Here is a 20,928-nt window from a genome sequence, read left to right on the forward strand (position 1 = left end):
CCATACTTTACGTTATATGATCTTTAACGTCTCCGTGTGACCGAGCTCAAAGAAATTTGACTTAACATCAGGGTGACCCCTGGCATAATCCGTCTTCTCTAGAAAGAAGCTGCCCCGACGCTGACACAGTCCAGTCTGATCACCGGCTCCTCTCTCAACCAAAATGCCAGCCACTCCTTGGGTGTGCCAGACGTCCAACGCAATAAGCAAGAGCATGCTCTGAAAATCGCTATTGGCCAGCGTTGTCATTATGGCCTCTTTGTCCTCCGGAGAATCTTCCAACATCTTGAGTTCCCAAAGAGGCTGGTCCGACAACCCAGTCCACTTGGAACGATCGACTGGACCATCACACGGCTCGAATGACTGAAAGAAGACCATCGCTGAGTTGTCACTCTTGACCCAAATAACCACGCCATACTTACCCACCTCCTCAGCCGTCATCACCGTCCCCCTCAATCGGAGCCATGCCCCCGGTTTCAAAGCGCCATACTCGGCCCCCTTAGCTGCAAACTCCACCCCCCAGTTCTCCACCACTGCCGGCTCTTCATTCTGCAGTCTCCCCACCCTTACCTCGCCGTTCACACCAGCCCACGACCACGTCGGCGCCCGGTACCTCCTCGGCCTTTTCCTCCCTGGATCAACCGGCCTCCACATCAACGCCGACAACCAGCTCTTTTTGTCTTCCTCATCGATAAGCAAACCAGCCACATACCTCTTCTTCTCCCCCCTCGCCCTCCCCACCTTGACAATCTGCTCCGCCAACGCACCAACCGCCCAAAGCTTATCTCCTTCCTGTCCAAGAAAGCGCCGGGTGTATTCCTCGACGATGACCCCCCACTGGGCAGTGGTGCTCGTATCAATCAGTGACCCAACAGGGTATACCCCCTCCACGAGAGACCTTCGCCCTGGTATCATCCTGTCTGTTAACACGGTTACATCCCCCCCCGCCCCGGCAAATGAGTTAACACAGGACCAGTACAACTGCCGCTGCGCAAACACCAGAATCCGCCTCGAGAGCAATGACTCTTGAAGGGTCCACCCCCTAGTAGTGATGGGTTCCGCTGGTGTAGAAGGATGCTCCTCCACGAGGTAAACCGTGCCAATGATATCTTTTGTGTCGTGGTTTCTAAGGAGAACACAAACCGGTCCAGTTCGGAAAGGAGAAAATGCTCGCGGGGCAAGAAAACCTTCTGCTGCTGCGGAAGCGGAGGCAGCCGATATGGTGAGAGTAGCCCGTCCATAATACGACGCCATACGCGTGATCTCGAATGCCTTGTCCGGGTTTGTGCCGAAGCCGTCAAGGTTGTCCTGAATGATACAGAGCGCGTCGATCCAGAGGTATTGAAACCCAACTTGACGAGCAACCCAGATCGCATCTTGAAGCGTTTGGTCCAAACTCAAAGGGTCGATAGACCTCTTGTAAGCATCAAGGTTCTCCGACAGGAGCTTAGCTCTCTGATCACCTCCCCAACAATACGACAAAGCCACAAACCCACCCCTCGAAATTCGTCCCAGCAGCTCCTCCCCTTCCTCCCATGTCTCAACCAGCCTAAGCCTTGGCTCATCCAACCTCCCCAAATCCAAAACCCGACTCGGGATATCCCCATACTCCACCCTCTCCCCCCCCAAAACCCCCACTGGTCGTCTCGGCATATCAATCTCAATAATCTGATCCGTCCTACACCACGCATGCCCTTCCAAACACCCCCTCAAACACCCTCTCGCAAACCCCATCGACTCCTCCGACCTTACATCCCTCACATACGGTCTACAACTCGTATACACCCCCGCAGCATCCCCCTCAAAGGCATAAACATCCAACTCCCCCACCCCATTCGCTACCAAAACCGGCACCCTCTCCCCAGTAACCCCATCAAAAACCCTCAACATCAGACCCAACCCATCCCTTCCCCCTCTCGTCTTCCATCCATACAGCTCAACCCGGTATTTCCCTTTTTTCAAACTATCCTCCCGGGAAATCCCCCGCCACACCCAACTGTACAACTCACATCCCTCCTCGGCAGCATCCCTAATCCCCCCAACATCATAACCCAGTTTCAGCGTAAAGTGATGCTCAGTGTTGTCACGGATAAAAAACTCCCGCGTGCATTGTTCACAGATATATTTCCCGTGACTTGTCCCCTTGGGCACACCATCAAAATCACACCAGAAACACGGCAGCTTTGGGCGTCTGACGTCCAAGTCGAGGTGGATCCCGGAGCAGTGTCGACATGAGTGAGGGTTTTTAAACGTGGAGACGACAGGGACTTTCATCGTGGGCAGCTGGTCATGTGGAAGAGACACAAACTAAAAAAAAAAAGAAAAGGAAAAATGGGCATTGGGAAAAGAGAGGAAGAACAGCTGCCGCCTGTTTGTTGGCTGTGTAGTCAAGGAACCAACAGCAAGTCTTGGCCGTTTGGGTGGGCCACACACATCATCCATCCACCAATCACATCACAACAGCCCCGAGCCTTCTCAGAAACGAGGACCACAACCTGTGTAGATTCCCCTCCCACTAACGTTCTACCATAAAACCTAAACGCCCACCATGCATACCATTCAACACTATCATCCTTAATCCCAAAGTCTAATCTCCCCCTTGGCACCAGCAGTAAACACCTTGCTAGTCTCCTGCTCCGACCAAGCAACACAATTGATAGCACCTCCCGAACTGTCAGCCGTCAACTTGCTGTACAACTTGCAAGTCTTGAAATCCCAGAAGCAGACGCTACCACCGGTGTCACCAGACGCCACAAACTGCCCATCAGGACTGCACGTAATGCCAATGGCGCTACCGGCCGTGTTGTGCCCCCTCCATGCCTTCTTCCTGTTCTGGCGGAACTTGTCCGAGCCTGACGAGTAGGCGACGATGGAATTGTCGCTGCACTGATACAGCACATACTTGCCGCTGGGGTGCTGGGTTGACTTGGTGAGGGCGAACATGTCGGGTTCACTGTGGCCATGTTAGTATCTAGTATCATAAAAAGTAAACAAGCAAGAAAATAAAAATAAAAAGAATAAAAAAAATAAAAGCATACCTGATGGTCTTGATCTCCACCGGAATCCCATACTCCCAAACCCTCAACGACCGATCATCCGACGTCGACATGAACCTCCTGCTATCATCGATAAACTCGAGCGTGTTAATCGCCCCCAGATGGTGATCATACTCCTGCACCGTCTCGTTCCCCGCCCTCGAATCATACTGCACAATCCGATTGTCACTCAACCCCGCCAAAAACTCATGCCCATTCTCCGACCCAGGATTAAATTTGACCACATGCGGCGTCTTGCCCACATTAAACCTCTGCACGCACTGCCCCGTCTCCGTATCCCACAACCTCACCTTCCTATCAAACCCCCCACTCAAAAACCTCCTCCCCGCCGCTCCCCCCGCCCTCACAAAGTCCAAATCCGTCACCGCCTTATTATGCCCCTTGTAACTCCTCAACACCTCCCGATTCCGATACACATCCCAAATCTTGACCAACCCATCCGCGCCCCCCGACAACCCGAGATGTGACGACCCAGGAAACAACCTAAGACTGGTAACCGCACTCCCACTACCCTGCCTCCCATGCGGCCTCCAGACATGCACCACCTTTTTCGGAATAAAGTTCGTGACACTTCCCACCTCCTTCGTCAAAGAAATATCCAAATCCTGGGGTACATGCAAATACCCCCGTCCCAAATAATCAAACTCCTCCCCCCCCTCGAAAACACTCGTCTCCTCCCCTTGCTTCTCCACCTCCTCCCTCCTTTGCAAATTAACCTCCGGCGCCCTGATCACAGTCCCACTCCCCACCACCTCCTCCTCAACCTCCTCCTCATCACTCCCCAACTCCCCCCCTTCTTCCACTTCCACCTCCTCCCACCTCGTATTCTTATACTTCGCCCACGGTCCCAAATAAGCTCCCTCCCCATCAGCAACCGTCGCACTCCCCTTCCCCTCCCGTCCCCTCTTCACCTCCCTCGCCATCTCCTTCATCCTCTTACTCCCAACAAACTCCCTCTCCGGCCCCCCATCCCGTTCCACCGCCCGGTGTTTCGCCCGAAAGGTATGCTCACTAATAAACGTCTCCTCCGCCCGCCCAGTGAGGACGTTTTTTCGCTTGTCCCCTACACTCGGCTCATCGCTTCCTTTGAAGGGGTTCGCTGGACCGAGCTGTGGTCTCGCGAGGTCCGTCCCAGAATACGGCACCACCGCGTGGGCGGATTCAGCAGCGGTGTGGTTCCGGAGAATCAGTGCGTCGCGGACGGGGAGGTCGGGGGGGTATTCGTTAAAGTCGGCCATTTTCACGCGCTATGTTTGATGGTTTTGATCGTTTGTAATTATCGAGAGATATCACGCGAAGTTGGGTAATCGTCAAGGACGGCGATGATGAGGGCGGTCGGTTGGTCGCAAATCGATTTGTTGACCTTGGAAACAGCAAGTTGCATTGCGTTGCGCAGCAGCCAAAAATGCGATAAGATAAATTTCTGACAGGGGTGTCACTGTGGCGCGCCAGAAGTTGGCCCATGCTTTCCCTAAGCACAGACCACATCAACTGATTGCTGGGTCCGTTGATCAGCGACATCAACGTCGCCGGAGCCGGCATAAAAAGACAATATATCACAAGAGTGGAAACCAAATCATCAACAGAGAGGTCTAGTATATTAATAAAAGCCCCGTAACATGTTTGTGTACAGAGAGGTATCCCCAACAAAACAAGAAACTCCGGCACCAAAACCAAACAAGCCCAGTTTACAGGAGAAACTCGTCGTGACCTTGACGCCATCCCATAGCCCAACCCCCTTCCCCCCCTTTCTTCATTTCCGTGACCCGCCATTCGTTCCATAGAGAGAGAGAGAGAGAGGAGAGAGAGAGAGAGAGAGTTTGGTCAGGCGCACACACGTCTATGAGCTCCGCCTACTGATATCCAGATTTTCGTCCATAGCAAGGTATCGTGTCCATGTCCATGTGCAAATTTATATCATCATCGCCTGGTCTTCTCCCCAAAGCTTTCCCAAGCCAGTCGTTTCCACCATCATCTGCCACCACCATTCACATTAATCATGTCGCCATGTTTCCATTATCAACGCATAAAATTGGGCACTCGTCGCCCGCCTTGGCAAGATGGGGCATCGTAGTTCGAGTCCTTCCTTTGCCGCGAGTTGGCTGTTGTCATTCTCCACGTCCCGTCGTTGCTTGCATGCACGGTGAGGCGGTCCGAAGCGAATATCATAGCTGAGCTGCTTAGTGGGCCTCGTCCCGGATAAGCGCAACAATCATGCTGTAGAGGTAAAAGAAGAACAGGATGAGATGGAATCCGAGCTTGGTAAACGATTCCTGTGTACATGTTAGCCCTGCAACTTCGAGACAGATAATTACCTTGAGAACTAACCTTCTTGTGGACGTTAAGCTTGCGGAAGATCTCAGTGGCGTCCAGAAGATGGGTGTTGTCAAGAATCCTGCGTCATGTCAGCTAACACTCACCCTGCACCGCATAGCGCCATGTCATGCAGGCACTTACTTCTTGATGTTCCAGGCGAGAAGCGGCAGGTTCAAAATCAGAGGCACCCAATATCCGTTGATCAAAAACAAAAAGGTCATAAAAGCGTGGACGGCAAACTCGGGAAGGATGTAGGTGTTGAGGCGGTTGCAGAGGTCGGTAGGGTTGATGTAATCGCTGCGCAGACGCAACAATGTTAACAATTGACAATCCCATCATGTAGTAAGCGCCAGGCTGCAATCGAATATGACGTAGCCGCATCAGGCCAGCAAGTTGTGACACAACAAGCCAGATAGCCCACATAGCGGCCTATTCGCCATATTGGACAGTCCTGGGGGGAGAGAGCGACGTACCATTCCAGATCGCTGTACATGATGGTGAAAAAGACTTGAAGGAAGAGGTTGACGGCATTTATAATCACCGCAAACAGGTAAAGCCACGCCTCGCCCGACATCTTGACGGTTGGTTTTTAGATATGACTTGTTGCTTATAGCAAGACAGACACTCGGTCGCAAAGTCCCAGACACGGATGGCGGGATGTGATGCGAGAGGGGGTCGCCACGAGGAGGTCGGGCGCGCAAGCTTGTGTGTGGATAGGTGGGTTGTGCGTGGAAGGTCGACGAAGAATGTCGTGACTAGCTCCGCTATCTGCCGATGTCGGTCGCTGGGTTGAGGGAGGCGTGAAGACGGTTGACGGAGATGTCGGACAAAGTGTTGAGTGGGCGCGGTGAGAAGCGCAGGTGTAGGAGAAAAGGAGGACACTTGTTGGTGCAGGTGAAAGAGGAAGTGGATAGGATCGAGAGGGCTGACGGTTGGTGGTCTCGGCAAGGAAAGCTGTGCCAAAATGATGAAAGCATCTGCCTCGAGGCTGGTTTTTGCAGCTGGTCCAAGCTTCTTCTCAGTGTAACCCAACCGCATCGGCTTGTGAGAGGTCCACCGAGTCAAGGTGGGGTACATGTCACCGTCGCTATCTGGATTTATTATCTACACACATGACAGTTTATCTTTCTCTTCCCCTCTCGAGAATGTTTATTTGATGGTTTTGCGAAAGTGTTTCTGGCACGGTCACAGTGTGTCTCTTCGGCAACATTTCCCGGTGCATAAAACAACAATGCTGTGGCACAGGCGCCACCTCATCGGGAAGCCTCCGCCCTATCTCCGATGGTACGCCTTGTTCAAACACTTTTGGGGGGCAGTGGTATTTCTACCTAAACTGACAATCATTACCTCAACAACCTTCCTTAAGAAGAAGCAGGCATGGCGACGGGCCCGCCAGGCGATGTTGGTGTACGAGCAGTCAAAACCTCAACACCGGTCTCCGTTACAAGTAGGGTGTGCTCTGCGAACTAGTTAGCTATCGAATCTTTTGTCATCTGTTGGAAAAGCTTACCAAACTGGGCAGTCTTCTTGCCGTCAATAGTAGTGCTGGTCCAGTTATCGGGCCAAGTGATATCCCTATACTTGCCCAGCGCGATCATGGGCTCAATGGTGAAGGTCATGCCGGGCTTGCACTCGCCAACAGCCTTGTTCTTGGCATAATGAGGAATGTTGGGAGGGCAGTGGAAGATACGGTTGATGCCGTGGCCAACATAAGTACGGATAACGCTGCAGTCCTTGCTCTTGGCATGGGCCTCGATCGTGTTGCCAAAGTCGCGGAAGAGAGTGCCGGGCTTGACCATCGCAATCGCCTTGTCCAGACACTCGCGCGCAGCCTCGACGACCCGGACAGTATCAGGATCGGCCTTGGCGCGGTCGCCTATGTAGTAGGTCTCGTTGAGATCGCCGTGGAAGCCTTCGTGGTAGAGAGTGACATCAAGGTTGACAATATCGCCATCAAGAAGAACGCGCTTATCGGGAATGCCGTGGCAAATAACCTCGTTGACTGATGTGCACACAGACTTGGGGAAGTGGTTGTAGTTCAAGGGCGACGGATAAGACTGCCTGCTTGTTAGTCAAGCCCGGAATCTCCACAGAGAAAAGGTCATACGTTGCGCTCAATGCAGGCCTTGTGAACAATCTCGTCAATCTCATCGGTGGTGATGCCTGGCCTCAGGGCAGCAGCCGCGATATCCAAAACTTCTCTGGCCAGACGGCAGACCTTGCGCATGCCATCCTGCTCCTTGGCGTTGAGCTGCTCAATCTTGTTCGCCCTAACGAGAGATCGGCCAGCCTTGGGAATACCATCTTCGGCGTAATCGGGGTGAGGTATCGACTTGGGGACTTCGCGCTTGGGAGAAAGAGGATAAACTGGTCGGAGGGGTCCAGAGAAGCGGAAGGTTGGGAATGGGTTGTAGTAGCCGGTGTCTGGATCGGGTTTAGAAACCACCTTGGGTACGAACAAATTTCGGGGGTCAAATATACTGGTCTCTGTCTTGTGCATGGACTTGTGTGTGGTCTGTTGAAAGAGAAAAAGGTCAGCACGTTGCGCTGTTGGAAATAGCTTCAGCATAGGCGGAGGGGGTAACTGCGCACCCAGTTCTTCTTGAAGCAGTCCTGCGAGCAGAAGAAGCTGTCCTTGATACCCAAGCTCAAGCACTTGGGGCATTGGAGGGAGCTGGCCTCATTTTCGCAGTCGACACCGAGGCACTTCTTCTTCGTTGGGGGTTCTTCGGCCATGGTGATGGTATCTTTTTTGCGGGGTCTTGCGAAGGAGGGGCAACCGAGATTTGCGATGAAGAGCGCTGAAAGAGTCGGGGATCGATAGTTTGTTGCTTGTGTTGATGCTGTCGAATATCCTACAGAATTCAACAAAGCTGGCCCAGGTCAGGTCTGCGCTTCCAGTCACAACAAACAACAATGGGGTGGACCAGGACCAGGCAAAGAATTGTACTTTTCAGGGCGCACCCAGAACAGAGCTTGTGCAGGGCGCCGGGTTGACAGGGGTCCCGTCCAAAATCGCGTGGACGGGCCTGGATTCGTCGCCGCAAAAACGGCACTGTGGCGTCGGGTTGTGGCGGGGGTACCAGCCGGCAGCTTACATAAGTCTTAAACGCCCGCGTAGGCCCGCCGATGGTAGCCGGTGGAGTTGGCTCGGCATCTGTCAGCCCACTTCTTCCAATCATCTCAACCCGAATGAAACAACTGCTGGAAGAACTCGAGTGTTTTTTGAGATATTTTGTTGCGGGCTGAGTCTGGAAAATGGTGAAGAAGCAGAAGATTGTGGTGATTGGGGCTGGGCCTGTCGGGTCACTGGCAGCTCTGTATGCTGCTAGCCGTGGAAATGACGTCGAAATCTACGAACTGCGGGGAGGTAAGCATGGGCTTTTTTCTACTGCTTTTGAAGCCATCACCGACCGTTCCACTTGGCCCTCATTCGCCGCTCTCACTTACACCCGACCTGGCGACACTCAAAATCAATTCAATTATTTTGCTACTTGTTGATAGAGCACACAATTGACAATGACCATGACTAGACCTACGTGACCCGTCGACGACGCCACTAAACTTCACAAAGTCCATCAACTTGGCCCTGTCAGAGCGTGGCTTGAATGCTATGCGCCACGCAGGCCAACCAAAGCTCATCGACCACGTCAAAGCTGCCACCATTCCCATGAGAGGCCGCATGATTCACGGAAAGAAACCAAATGGTCAACTTTATGAGGAAGCCCAAGACTATGATATCCATGGAAGGGTAGGCTGGCCTCACGTCCTTGTCTCTCATCTTATACTGACCTTTCTATCCAGGCAATCCTCGCCATTGACCGCGGTGGCCTCAACAAAAGACTGCTCGATATCCTCGAAGAAATGCCCAACGTTACCTTCTTCTTCAATCACAAGCTTACAGGAGCCGACTTCAACAAGAACAAGGCGTGGTTCGAGGTGAAAGATGGGACTTCATCAGGGGAGAAAGGGCAGCGAGCCCGGGAAATTGAGATCGATTTCGACTTTATGATTGGTGCCGACGGCGCTCACTCGGCAGTCCGATATCACCTTATGAAGTACACACGCATGGACTATGAGCAACAGTACATCGACACGTTGTGGTGCGAGTTTCAGATCCAGCCCAAGGAAAACCCAGAAGATGATAGCTTGATGTCCAAGTTCCGGATATCGCCTAATCATCTGCACATCTGGCCAGGGAAGAAGTTTATGTTTATCGCCATTCCCAGCGACGTAAGATCAGCTCCCTTCCCTCCTTCCCCCTACATCATGCTAATCATCGCTTTTCAGGACGGCACCTTCACCTGCACCCTCTTCGCCCCCGCCGAATTCTACACTTTCCTCGAATCCGACCCCTCGGGCGCCCACATCCCTGACTTTTTCGACACCTACTTCCCCGGCGTCACCGACCTCATCCCCCCCGCCCAATTGATCTCCTCCTTTCACTCCAACCCCCACCTCCCCCTCATCAGCATCAAATGCAAGCCCTACCACTACAGTTCCTCGGCCGTTATCGTAGGCGACGCCGCTCACGCCATGGTCCCCTTTTACGGTCAGGGCATGAACGCCGGTCTGGAAGACGTCCGCATTCTGTTCGACATCCTAGACAAACACGCAAGAATGGACGAAGAAACTGTTGATCACGACCCAGCCTCGGCACGGGAAAGAGCATTGGATGAGTACTCCCGTGTTAGAGTGCAGGATGCTCACGCGATCAATGATTTGGCACTGCAGAATTATGTGGAGATGAGAGCCTCGGTTTTGAGTTTGAGTTATCGGTTTAGGAAGTGGCTGGAGGAGCAGCTGAGTGTTTGGTTGCCTGGGTTGGGGTGGCAGACGAAGTATTCGAGGGTGAGTTTTGGGAATGAGAGGTATAGTGAGGTTGTGAGGAAGAGTGAGCACCAGGGCAGGGTGCTGATGAGGGCGTTGACGGGGCTGTTGTTTGGGGCTTTGGGGGGGCCGTTAGTGGCGGTGGGGGTGGTGATGGCGGTTCGGTATCGGAGGGCGGTGGATGTGGGGTTGAGGGCGGCGATGGGGAATGTGGATAGTATGGTTGAGTATATGACTATGAATAGGTAGGGTGATGGTGGCCATGAGGATTTCTTTGTATATAGAGAATGGGAAGAGACACTTGAGCATGAAGAGTTAGATATATCTTACTGCTGTTGATGATGCCGATCAGGTCGATCAGTCGTTTCAGTTGTAGGTTAAGTGGTAGTGTTAGTGTTGCAAATGTTGAGGATTCGCGCTGAAGCTGAGCGAGCAGGTGAGATTGCAGTTCTCATAGGACGGTTTTCTTCGCGTACACATGATTGCAGAAACAAAAAAGGTTGCGGTTCCATTGATTCCATGTATGCTTTATACAACTAGTATCCTGAACCCGTTACACTCATTCTCGCTTTCAGATTCATCAGTATCCGGCTCAACATAACCTCCACGGAATAATTTACCGTTTTGGGCATTTGTTCCCACCACTGGTTTCAATTCAGCCCTCAGTCGCTTTTGGAAAAGTATACCCCACTCATGAACACCACAACGCCATTGCTGTCGTCATGAACTTCTGTCGCGAGATCACCTTTGCCGGAGGTCCATGAGCTCAACGGTGTCAGTGTCACCATGCCCGGAACCGCAGCCCCGATGCCAATCTCGACAGTGGAAGAGTTGGAGAACATAACGACAACGCCACTTCGAGTCGTGGTATACGTCTTGTTCACAACCCAGATTCCATGTTGTTCGACGATCTTCCTGTGCCGCCTTAATATCTTGACCCTGTTCTCTTTGACCCATTTCAAGGTAGCCGACTCGTCACAGACACGGTGTCTCAAAACAGGATTTTGGATCGTGAGAACCGCACCTTCGTCCTTCTCACAGATGAACACCATCTTGGGTGACGGTGAGATTGGCGATAATATGCTGAGAGCGCGTGGTTAGACCTCAAAGGTCAATAGGTATTATGCAAAGCAGGGGTGGGGGGCATCCTACTTGGCCGCGACTTCACCGCCTAACTCACGGGAGATCACGGATCTGGACTTTTTCAGCCCCCATATCAAGCTAGATGGCTTCTCATGCCTGCTCCTGACAAGTTCATCATCGGGTGCTGTCCATCCTCTCGAGGTGACAAGGTCTTTCCCAGCGGTAAGGTCAGCAATGAAATGCCAGTCACCGTCTGAGTCGAAGTATCCGCAGCAGTTCATCAGTGGTAAATTTCTTATATAGTGCCCATCCGTAGGAGTGGTCCTGGAGAAGGGGGGCATAAACACGATCGAGTCGTGAGTTGTTTGGGAGGATGCTGACCTTGTCACCGCCTGACAGGAAAGGGACAGAACACAGGTGGGAAAAAACCTTTCGTCTGCACTGGGTAAGATTAGTGAATGGATCAACGAAAGTCTTTTTTGATTTTTTTTGGATGGATGGATCTCGAGACATTCCATTGCTTTCGGAATCTGGCTTCCTTTTTCAAGTCGTGCCCAATGTGGAGCAGGGGGCAATTGTACTGCCACAGCGGCTCTTTGCCTCAGCGATCTCTGGCTGCGTAAATAAATAACGATCATTGGCTCAAAGCTGTGGCTATGGCTGCTGTAATCTGTCTGCTGTTAGAAACACATAAAACGCCTTTCTAGATAACAATAGATTATAGGTATGAATGGGAATACACATCGCCCCAATGTCATGAACGCCTTTCGTGCACAGCTTCAAGCACCAAAGTGTACATATGGAACCCACAATGCCTTCTCTCGCGATGACCCCTGGCACATTCAAGGTTCCTATCTCCCCTCGTCCCTCCACGTCCGGCTTCCTCCTCTTGCTGGACCCACTCATCTCTCAAAGCAACGACCGCACCGTGAAGCGCAGTTCTAACCGAGACATCGTCCAGCTATGTTGTTTCCAGAGATGTATACACCTTCTTGGCCATGTCGACACATAACTGGTCATCGACGTCCCAGAGCGTGGCGATGATATGTCGAAACCCGGCAACTTGGAATGCGGCAGCGAGATGTAGCTCATCCGTCGCAGTCTCATTCCCTACACGGCCTGTACCGCAAGCGGACAAGTAGGCCAGGAACGGAGGGTTGGAGTTGAGCGCGGTCTCGACCAGCTCGTTAATGGCCAGCTCGTCGCCGTTGTCGAGGATTAGAGCGCTTCCGGAGGGATCTTGCTTGTCGGTTTTACCATGTCCTATAAAGTGTAAGATGCAGCATGACTTGAGTCTCTTGACTATATCATGAACGCCGTGGTATCGCGGGAAGTCATGAGAGTGGTACACCTGACAAACTACCTTGGCCTCATCTTCGGCGTGGTGGAGTGCCTGCTGACCCGGTGGCCTCGGTGCGGAAACTATGAGGGCCTTTTGCGACCGCAGTGTGCCAGCTAGGTGGTCACGACGCTGTTGTCTGGTACGGATGAGAACGTTGACGCACAGGCTGTACGAGGACACAACCCTGTCAAGGGGTGTCTCGGAATTGCGGCGGAGATGATGGCCCGCAGCGTGCAAGGGAAATCCGATCAGTGAGCCGGTGGGAATCCACCAAATGTGTGGCATGGAGCCTGAGTTGCCAGTGCCAGCGGGGGGGCCATGGTAGCCGAGGTAGTCCAACACAGGTAGGACGATGGTGTCCCAGAGCCAGCTGAGCGTCTCGACCGACTGCGGATCTGAGCTGCGGGCTTGGATGGATTGGATATCGAGGTTGGGCAGTTCAAGACTAGATATTTTGTCCGCCTGAATCACCAATGCATTGCAGCGGTGCGACGTAACATTTAGTGCAACAATTGGTCCATCCTTTGCCGCATGCAGCATATCAGTCTCGGTTGCATGGCTCATGAAGCCCTCAAACATTGGCTTCTTGCGAATCGACTCAATCGCTCTGGTCAGCTTGTCCTCGTAGATCCGGCGGGCATATTGACACCTAAGCCCGACACGGTACCTGTGATTTTCGATATCTTCCACTGCCCTCAAAGCGCGCGCCATGGCACTGTTTTCGTCAAGAAAAGCGCGGCTTTTGGTGAATTGTTCTACCAGCTCAGGAGTAGACTCGCTCAAACTGGAAATGTCACCTCCGCGTAGATTGAGGAGTGAGCTTGACGGTACCGCTCGACCCGTCTCGAGTAGGGTCATGGCATAGGATGCGCTTTTATCGAAATGGAGAGCAGACGCTGCCGAATCTGAGCCGATGCCGAGAGCTTGACTAAGAATGCGCTGCTTGTCCTGGGTATTGAGAGAGTATGAGATCGATACTGGTACGAGCTTGGCATAAGTTTCAACTGCAGCCTCCGCACGATCGCGATCGCGGCTGTCGAACACGCCTGGCAGCGACAGAAACTCCCTCCCAGCTAGGATTCGGACGTGGACAAGAGCCCACCTTTGCGTCAAGGCGGTGAAGAACAGGTCTTGTGCCTGCCGAAGACTTTTTTTATCGCGGAGACGATGGAACCTAAAAAGGTGAACACGCGCAAGATTGTAGAGGAGGGTTGCCGTCTGGGGACTCGATTCTGGGCTTGTGTTGATTGCAGCCTCCAGTAACTCGATGGCTTCGTCGGTTTCTTGGCGCTGTCGGTTGGAGGTCGTACAACCATTGTCCAAGCGCACGGGTTGCCAGTTGCACTGCTTCCGCTAAGTCCTCGCGATCACCTTCCCCGGAATATCGATCACCTAACAATGCGGCCAGATTGTTATGACGGCCTGGAAGGTCGTCGGAGGTGTCCGTGTTTTTGATGACTTCGCGCATCAGAACAATAGCCTCGTCGATATCGTCCTTGTTGCCGAGACGGAGGTATCTGTCCCCGAGATAATTCTACATTAATGACCGAGATCAAGCCCAGTGCCTCATCGTCTCTCTGACCCGTCTGCCACTAACTGAGCTGCTCTGGCGTCACCGGTGCGAACATCTGCATTGTGCGGTAGGCGTCCCTCTTGGCTTCTGTGTTGTCGTGTCTTCCAGCTTCCTTGACAAAGCGTCGGCAGCCGCATTGTCGCTCCCCGGGCGGAAAGTGATGTGGAAGTTATAGCCTGAGAGCTCCTCGGCCCATGCTGCCTGTCTGATGTTCAGGATTTTCTTGGTACTGAAGTACTTTAACGCCTCGTGGTCGGATATAATAAGAAAGGGGTCTTTATGCTGCAAACCCCTTAGTTCCGCCGACCAGAACTGAATCGCCTTGACGACGGCCATCGACTCCTTGTCGTGAATGTGGTAGTTATGCTCCGCGCCCCTCAGAGTCTGCGACCAATAGCCCACTGGATGCCAATCTTGGTCCTTCTCCTGGAATTGAGAGAGTATACCCGCTATTACTCCCTGCGACGAGTCGGTCTCTAGTCTCGTCGGCTTGTGGTGGGAGAAGTGCTTCAACACCGGAGTACTCAGCATCCGGCGCTTAAGCTCTTCGAAGGCTGCCTCGCAATCGGGCGACCAATCCCACTCAGTGTCTTTTCTGGTCAATAGCGTCAATGGACGGGCGATTCGTCTATGTTCCCTAATAAAACGGCGGTAGAAGTTGCAAAACCCAAGGAAAGACTGCACTCCCTTCACGTTAGTAGGCCTCTCCCAGTTTCGCACCGCCTCGGTCTTCTTTGGATTTACCTTGATCCCAGAAGTTGTAATCACAAACCCCAAGTACTCCGTATTTATGGTGTAAAACTCGCACTTCTCGATATCGGCCTGTAGCCCCGCGGCCCGCAGCCGATTCAACACCTTGAGGACATGCTCACGGTGTTACGTCTCGCTATCCGAATAGATTAGGATATCGTCGGTATACGCGCTGCAGAAATCGTCGATATAATCTTGCAACGTTCGGTTAATAAATCTCGGGAAGGTGGCCGGGCCGTTATACAGGCCAAACGGTAACACTTTGTACTTGAATGCTCCTTGTCTCGTGCGGAAGGCCGTCAACGCCTCGCTCTCGGGATCCATCCTCACTCGGTTAAATGCCTAACGGATATCAATCTTTGGAAAGATCTTCGCCTTCGAAATTCTCCCCATCGTCTCATCAATCAACGGTAGCGGGTAGCAATCTTTGATCGTCTTCGCGTTTAGCTTACGGTAGTCCACGCAAAACCTCAGCGATCTATTTGCCTTTCGCACAAATAGGATAGCTGAAGCCCACGGTTCACCACTCGGTATAATCCATCCCTTCTGCAGCATCTTGATGACGTATTCCCTGCTAGCGTCCAGCTCTTCTGCCGATATCTTGTATAGCGGGCTGTAGCCGATATTCTTAGGTTTCTCTTGCGGCAGTAACTCGATCTTGTGATTAGTATTATGGCGGAATGGGGGCAGTCCGTCGGACTCAGTTTTGCTGAAGACGTCGAGATATTTGTAGTAACACTTTGGTAGCTCTCTCAACACCATTTCCCGTAGTTCCTCGTCGTCCTTTTCTAGCCCATTAACCTTCTTATCCTCCTCGATCCTCTTATACTCGATAACAGCATCCAACTCATCCAGCGTCAAGAATCCCGCTTCCCATCGCTCCGTCTTAACCATCATGTTATATGCTACTTCGCCAATCACTGCCATGTCATTTTCCTCCCACTTCTCGGGCCTCCCTTCCTCGAAGAAACCCCCTTTCCTCTTCTTATCCGGCAGAGACCTCGTCTCTCCCCTCAGAACCCGCTGCATCTTGCTGGCTTCCTCTGTTGAGCAGTCCGGCTTTGTCTCAGGAATGGATATCGCCTGCGGGGCGGCCTCCCGCGGCCTTCCCAGCTGCTTTTCCAATTCCTTGATGCGTTCTTTGATCAGCACATCATTCCTTCTACGCCGGTCTTCTCTCTCCAGCCATGCCTCAACTGCTGCGACCTGCGCATCCAGCTCCTTTTTCCACTTCTTTCTGTCCTTAGACCGATAACTCTGCCTTGGCGGCATACTATCGGGGAACAAGAGCCTTCGCCGCGAAGAGTCAATCAGCACATCGTATTGCTCAAAGAACTTCTTCCCCAGAATAACATCGTGCTTGGCGTCAATGACCAGCATCGGTTGCCGGGAGAATGTACGACCCTGTACCCTCAGGTCCCCTCTTAACGCTACATTAATAATATGTGAAGGCTTTCCGTCAAACCCTCCGATAGGCCGGGGTTTGAAATCCTCCAGCCTTTCCGATATCATACTTTTCCGCAACTTCTTCGCATAGGACACGCTAATAAACGTCTCCATTTGCTCCCGTGTCCACAAGACCGTTAGTAATATGAAAAGTCTCATTAATACCTATGGAAATAGGTATCATAAAGGGTTTTCCTCCCAAGCGCTCCTCCAATAAGTCGGGAGTCGTTTTCTTTCCTACTGTCGTCATTGTTGCCACATCCCCTGGATGGGAGTCCATATTATCCAGGGTGTTTAGTTTTCCTCCTCGGAGGAGTCGTCGCTCTGGTTCAGCTTCTCTTTATTGGAGGGGGGTTTGGACTTGGACTTGGAAGCCTTCTGAGTGGAAGTCTTCTCCTACTCATCCTTATTATCCTTATCCCAGGTCTTCTATAGGTTAGCGATACGAGCCTCGCGCTCCTTATTATTGTCCTTAAACTTCTTCTTATCAGGTACCTTAATATAGTTTTTACTAAAATAATTTTTTTCGCCCTAAAGCAAGTATTTTCCAGCCTCGTAGCGCTTACCTACCTTTTTTTTTAAAAAGCTTTTGGTTGGCCTTAGGACTACTGCTCCCTAATTAGCCACTAAAGGAACTAAACCTATTATTACCGGAGTTATTACGCCGACCTTTATAGCGACTTTAGCTATTACCAGCGTTATTTTCTTTCTTTGTATTCTAAACATTAATAAATTCCTTGATTAAAGCGATCTCGGCGTTTAACTAAATAAAATTCTTAGAAATAACGGCGGGATTAATATAGTAAGCTGCTAAAGCCTTTTATAACGAATCTAAAAAAATAACGGACCTTTTATTTCTATTTTAATTTATAATAACCGATCTCTTTAGTTAAATATATAAAAATATTTTTAAAAATAAAGAATTTAATAGGCTTCTCGAGTTTTACGTCGTTAACGTCAGCTAATATTTTTTCTTTAAAATTATAATCGTTATACTTATATTATATTGATAGCTAGTAAGCCCTGATAGGCCTATAATAAAGAACCTATACAGGGTTGCTGCAAAATACAGCAGTGCGCAAGCAGAAGCGGGAAGATATGACAGCAGTGCCAAAGGAAAGTAAAGCACTGTAATACAGTGAGGTATAAAGAATAAAAATTGCTTTTATTGCCTTTTGCATTGGCTTTTGCCCTTGACTTTTACCTTACACTTTAGCTTTAAGAAAAGAAAGAAAAAAACTATTCTACAGAAAAGAAGAGAGGTTAATATATAGGCCTTCGTAGGCTTACTGTAGGTTCTGTAGGCCCTGGAAGCCCCTATACCACTTTAGGGTATTTAGTAGGCTTAAGTAAGTCTAGTGGAAACCTACGGAAATTTATCGAATTTTTAGTAGCAAGGGTGCCCTGTAAATTACACCCTTGTGGCAACTTAGTACGTAAGCTTGCAGCTACTTTAGAAGGTTCTAGTATTTATTAACTAAGCTTCAGGCTATAGTAGCTCTGTAAGCCTTTAAGGGTCCCTTATAAAGAATATTTTAAAGGGATCCAAGTTAGGAAGTTCCGTTACTGTTTATAGTAGTACTGCCCACTGTAAAACCAATCTATAGGGCAGTAAATAAAGCACTTAATAGTACCCACACGATAACATATATATATTTTATTAATCGATTAGGATAATTAATTTAAATAAAATTTTTATTACGCAAATAAAAAATTAAAGCTTTAGAAATTTTATCGCAAATATAACTTTTAATATAAGCGAATAAAGTACGATTATTAACGAAATAATTATGTGACGAACCCCTATCCAGAACCTCTAAAAGGGACACTAGTTAAAAGCACTTTTAAATAATCTTAGTACGGTATAGCTAAATAGTATACAATAAACAGCTTGTTTTAATCACAATAGTCGTAACATTATAACTAAGGCTTAATATTGCATACTGCGGAACTATCTATCTACACCAGCTAGTTCCTCTATATATATAGACTTTAGGACCTTAAGGTCTCGCCTTACTACGGCCCTAATTACTTTTAGCATATTATATCCTGCAACGTACTCGTCGTACTATACCTCTAATTACCCTTAATATTTTATATCCTATAGACTATTCGTGAGCTTTAGTACTATAATACTTTTGTCCAGCCTAATTAATTTATTCCTTAACTTCCTTAATAATTAGTTAGGGACGTTTTACGCCCTACATGTAGCGCAGCTTGCTGTTAGGTTAACTGTAATAACTTATAATTAATTTTTTACTTTATTAATGATTTAATAGCGTTATATTTCGAATAAAAAACAATCTTTACTATTCTTTTCATTTGTAAATACTAAGGGACTTAATAATTTAATACTTTTCTTACCCTTTTCGATAATATTTTTCTTATAAATAAAATATACTATAGAGCGGTTTTTTCCTGTAATAAAAGTAAGCGAGGTACGGAAATGTCACAGTTAAGCCAACAGGCAGGACGGACCGTGTGCGGGGCACAAGACGCATAGACAATCGCTAGTAGGACCAATCAGGGCAAGGCTACGCGATCATAGGCAACAGACTGGGAAGATATAGTGATCGCGGCAATATAACCAATAGGGAGTCATGGAGGATCATAGCGATTATTACGATTATTGAGAATAAGCGGAATGATTACTATAATTAGGGCTTGGTACGAGGTCTATATATACGGAGGAACTGGCTATATAGATAGATAGTTCCGTAATATATAATTTAAGCTTATATTTACGGTATTTAATATTTATATTAAAATATTTTATTATATACTATTTAACTATACCGAGCTACGATTATTTAAAAGTGCCTTCGACTAATATCCCTTTTAGAGGTTTTAAATAGAGGTTCGTTATACGTTATATACTTACTTTAATTTTATTACGGATAAGTTAAAGGCGTCTTTTTACTACTATAGCCGGACCTAAGAATATTTAGATAGGAGGCGTCCCGCCTAGCCCAAGTAGCAAGGGACCTTTTACTAGTACTAGACCTACACTTACTATTATAGAACAGGTCGTTAAGCGCTTTAGGGAGCTTAAGGAAGAGGCTTAGTAGACCCGGGAGTAAATTATCGCTATCACGACCGTACCTAAGTTAACCGTTAAATTCCCGGTACCGGAGCGCTATAGAGGAAAAAAGGTAAAGCTTAGAGGATTCTTAATTTAGTTTAAAACCTATTTTCGTTACTACTTAAACCAGTTTACTAACGAAAAGTTAAAAATAATTTTCGCGGCTACTAGATTTAAAGATAGGGCTCTCGCGTAGTTTAAGCTTATCCTCGATAATTATTATAAGTAGGAGCCGGAAGACTAAAAGAAAATTACTATAGAATACTTCGAAAGCTATTATATCTTTAAAATTAAACTTAAAAAAGTATTTAAGGAGTATAATAAGGCAAGGCGCGCGCAGGAGAGGCTCGTAAACCTACGCTAAACGCGTTTAGCGGTTAACTACGCGGCTCTATTTAAAATCGATAGCCTACGTAGTACTATTAACGATAAGGGGTTAATATAACTCTTCTATAACGGCCTTAAAGAAAAAATAAAGGATAAGTTATATAAGGAGTTAAGGCCTAATACTATTAATAAATATATCGCTATAGCTATTCGAATCGACGATCGGTAATTCTAACAGCGCACGGAGAAAAAAAGTAATAGGGGTTACTACGGCAATAATAATAATAAAAGACACTTCGGTAATAACCGTTTTAACGATAAGTAAAAGAGAAGATACTTTAGTACTAGCTACTTTGGTACTATATACGTAGGACCGATAGAAATCGATGCTATATAGTAATAGAGACTATAAGGTAAAGGCCAAGGCAGAAATAACTTTAAGTATTTTAATTATAGTAAGGTAGGATACTTTAAGAAGGACTATAGGGTACCTAAACGGCTTAAATAAAAGAAAAAGATTATATTAATTACTATATCGAAAGGACCGAGGGTTATAGAGGTAGTAGCTATCGGGTACTAATAAGGCGGAGCGGTAAGCTCCGAGAAAGACTTTAACTAATACGCCGGATAAAAAGATATAGAGTTCTAGGAGGTAAAGGAAGCCCTAGAAAGGCTAAAGGTAAAGTATAAAGAAAGAGATCTTTAAATATAGGCATTACAGAATTAATTAATATAGATCGCTACGGAAATTATTACGGAGGTCGCTAAAGACGAGGGTCTTACGTAAGGACCTACTAAATAGATAATACTAAAAAGGTAATATAGTAAGTACGGAATTACTATTTTATAGGATATATTATAGCCTATAAAGCTCTTATATAAAAGCTAGGAAAAGTATTAAAAAGGTAAGAAGGTCGTTAGTATTAGGATCGCGAAGTTACTAAAGGATATACTAATACCTATATAGTATATACCCTATAAAGGAGATACGGTATAGCTTTATCCTAAGTATCCGGAGTATTAGAGAGTACCTTAGTTCCAGTATATTATATATAAATATATAAAGTATTATTAAAGTAAATCGCTATACGGCTACTAGCCGGTACGTAAAGTAGGTAAAGAG

The 20,928-nt window shown here is 48.6% G+C and overlaps 7 protein-coding genes across 7 annotated transcripts; 1 reads left to right on the forward strand and 6 right to left on the reverse strand.

Moving 5' to 3' along the window:
* Window positions 1-12: 12 nt before the first annotated feature.
* QC764_512230 (uncharacterized protein) lies at window positions 13-2,274 on the reverse strand (the record flags this gene model as incomplete). Its single annotated transcript, XM_062948448.1, has 1 exon — window positions 13-2,274. One exon carries the CDS (start codon window positions 2,272-2,274, stop codon window positions 13-15), a length of 2,262 nt encoding a protein of 753 aa, XP_062799222.1.
* A 281-nt stretch (window positions 2,275-2,555) lies between these two features.
* Window positions 2,556-4,294, reverse strand: QC764_512240 (uncharacterized protein; the record flags this gene model as incomplete). The annotated part of the gene is made up of 2 exons (XM_062948449.1): window positions 2,556-2,953; window positions 3,039-4,294. The coding sequence occupies 2 exons, from the start codon at window positions 4,292-4,294 to the stop codon at window positions 2,575-2,577; spliced, it is 1,635 nt and encodes a 544-aa protein (XP_062799223.1). The 3' UTR covers window positions 2,556-2,574.
* Window positions 4,295-4,836: 542 nt separating this feature from the next.
* ERV14 (COPII-coated vesicle protein) lies at window positions 4,837-5,946 on the reverse strand (the record flags this gene model as incomplete). Its single annotated transcript, XM_062948450.1, has 4 exons — window positions 4,837-5,329; window positions 5,385-5,451; window positions 5,514-5,669; window positions 5,846-5,946. The coding sequence occupies 4 exons, from the start codon at window positions 5,944-5,946 to the stop codon at window positions 5,237-5,239; spliced, it is 417 nt and encodes a 138-aa protein (XP_062799224.1). The 3' UTR covers window positions 4,837-5,236.
* A 562-nt stretch (window positions 5,947-6,508) lies between these two features.
* BNA4 (kynurenine 3-monooxygenase, mitochondrial precursor) lies at window positions 6,509-10,552 on the forward strand. Its single transcript, XM_062948452.1, has 4 exons — window positions 6,509-8,742; window positions 8,906-9,123; window positions 9,177-9,605; window positions 9,663-10,552. The coding sequence occupies exons 1-4, from the start codon at window positions 8,631-8,633 to the stop codon at window positions 10,449-10,451; spliced, it is 1,548 nt and encodes a 515-aa protein (XP_062799225.1). The 5' UTR covers window positions 6,509-8,630; the 3' UTR covers window positions 10,452-10,552.
* On the reverse strand, window positions 6,734-8,612 carry fma1 (Methionine aminopeptidase 1; the record flags this gene model as incomplete). Its single annotated transcript, XM_062948451.1, is given in 5 exon segments — window positions 6,734-6,831; window positions 6,883-7,429; window positions 7,480-7,887; window positions 7,965-8,489; window positions 8,500-8,612. The coding sequence occupies 4 exon segments, from the start codon at window positions 8,106-8,108 to the stop codon at window positions 6,734-6,736; spliced, it is 1,197 nt and encodes a 398-aa protein (XP_062799226.1). The 5' UTR covers window positions 8,109-8,489; window positions 8,500-8,612.
* Window positions 10,553-10,728: 176 nt separating the features above from the next.
* Window positions 10,729-11,923, reverse strand: QC764_512280 (uncharacterized protein; the record flags this gene model as incomplete). The annotated part of the gene is made up of 2 exons (XM_062948453.1): window positions 10,729-11,285; window positions 11,355-11,923. 2 exons carry the CDS (start codon window positions 11,921-11,923, stop codon window positions 10,865-10,867), a joined length of 990 nt encoding a protein of 329 aa, XP_062799227.1. The 3' UTR covers window positions 10,729-10,864.
* Window positions 11,924-12,246: 323 nt separating this feature from the next.
* On the reverse strand, window positions 12,247-13,943 carry QC764_0081410 (uncharacterized protein; the record flags this gene model as incomplete). Its single annotated transcript, XM_062940799.1, has 2 exons — window positions 12,247-13,917; window positions 13,938-13,943. The coding sequence occupies 2 exons, from the start codon at window positions 13,941-13,943 to the stop codon at window positions 12,247-12,249; spliced, it is 1,677 nt and encodes a 558-aa protein (XP_062799228.1).
* Window positions 13,944-20,928: the final 6,985 nt, after the last annotated feature.

The sequence above is a fragment of the Podospora pseudoanserina genome, chromosome 5, assembly GCF_035222485.1.
Source record: "Podospora pseudoanserina strain CBS 124.78 chromosome 5, whole genome shotgun sequence".
Lineage (NCBI taxonomy): Eukaryota > Fungi > Ascomycota > Sordariomycetes > Sordariales > Podosporaceae > Podospora > Podospora pseudoanserina.

Excerpts from the sequence above, each read along its gene's own strand:
- BNA4 (XM_062948452.1), top strand. The coding sequence starts at position 8,631 with ATGGTGAAGAAGCAGAAGATTGTGGTGATTGGGGCTGGGCCTGTCGGG. Across the intron at positions 8,743-8,905 it reads AATCTACGAACTGCGGGGAG|ACCTACGTGACCCGTCGACG; the intron begins GTAAGCATGGGC and ends GACCATGACTAG. Across the intron at positions 9,124-9,176 it reads ACTATGATATCCATGGAAGG|GCAATCCTCGCCATTGACCG; the intron begins GTAGGCTGGCCT and ends CTTTCTATCCAG.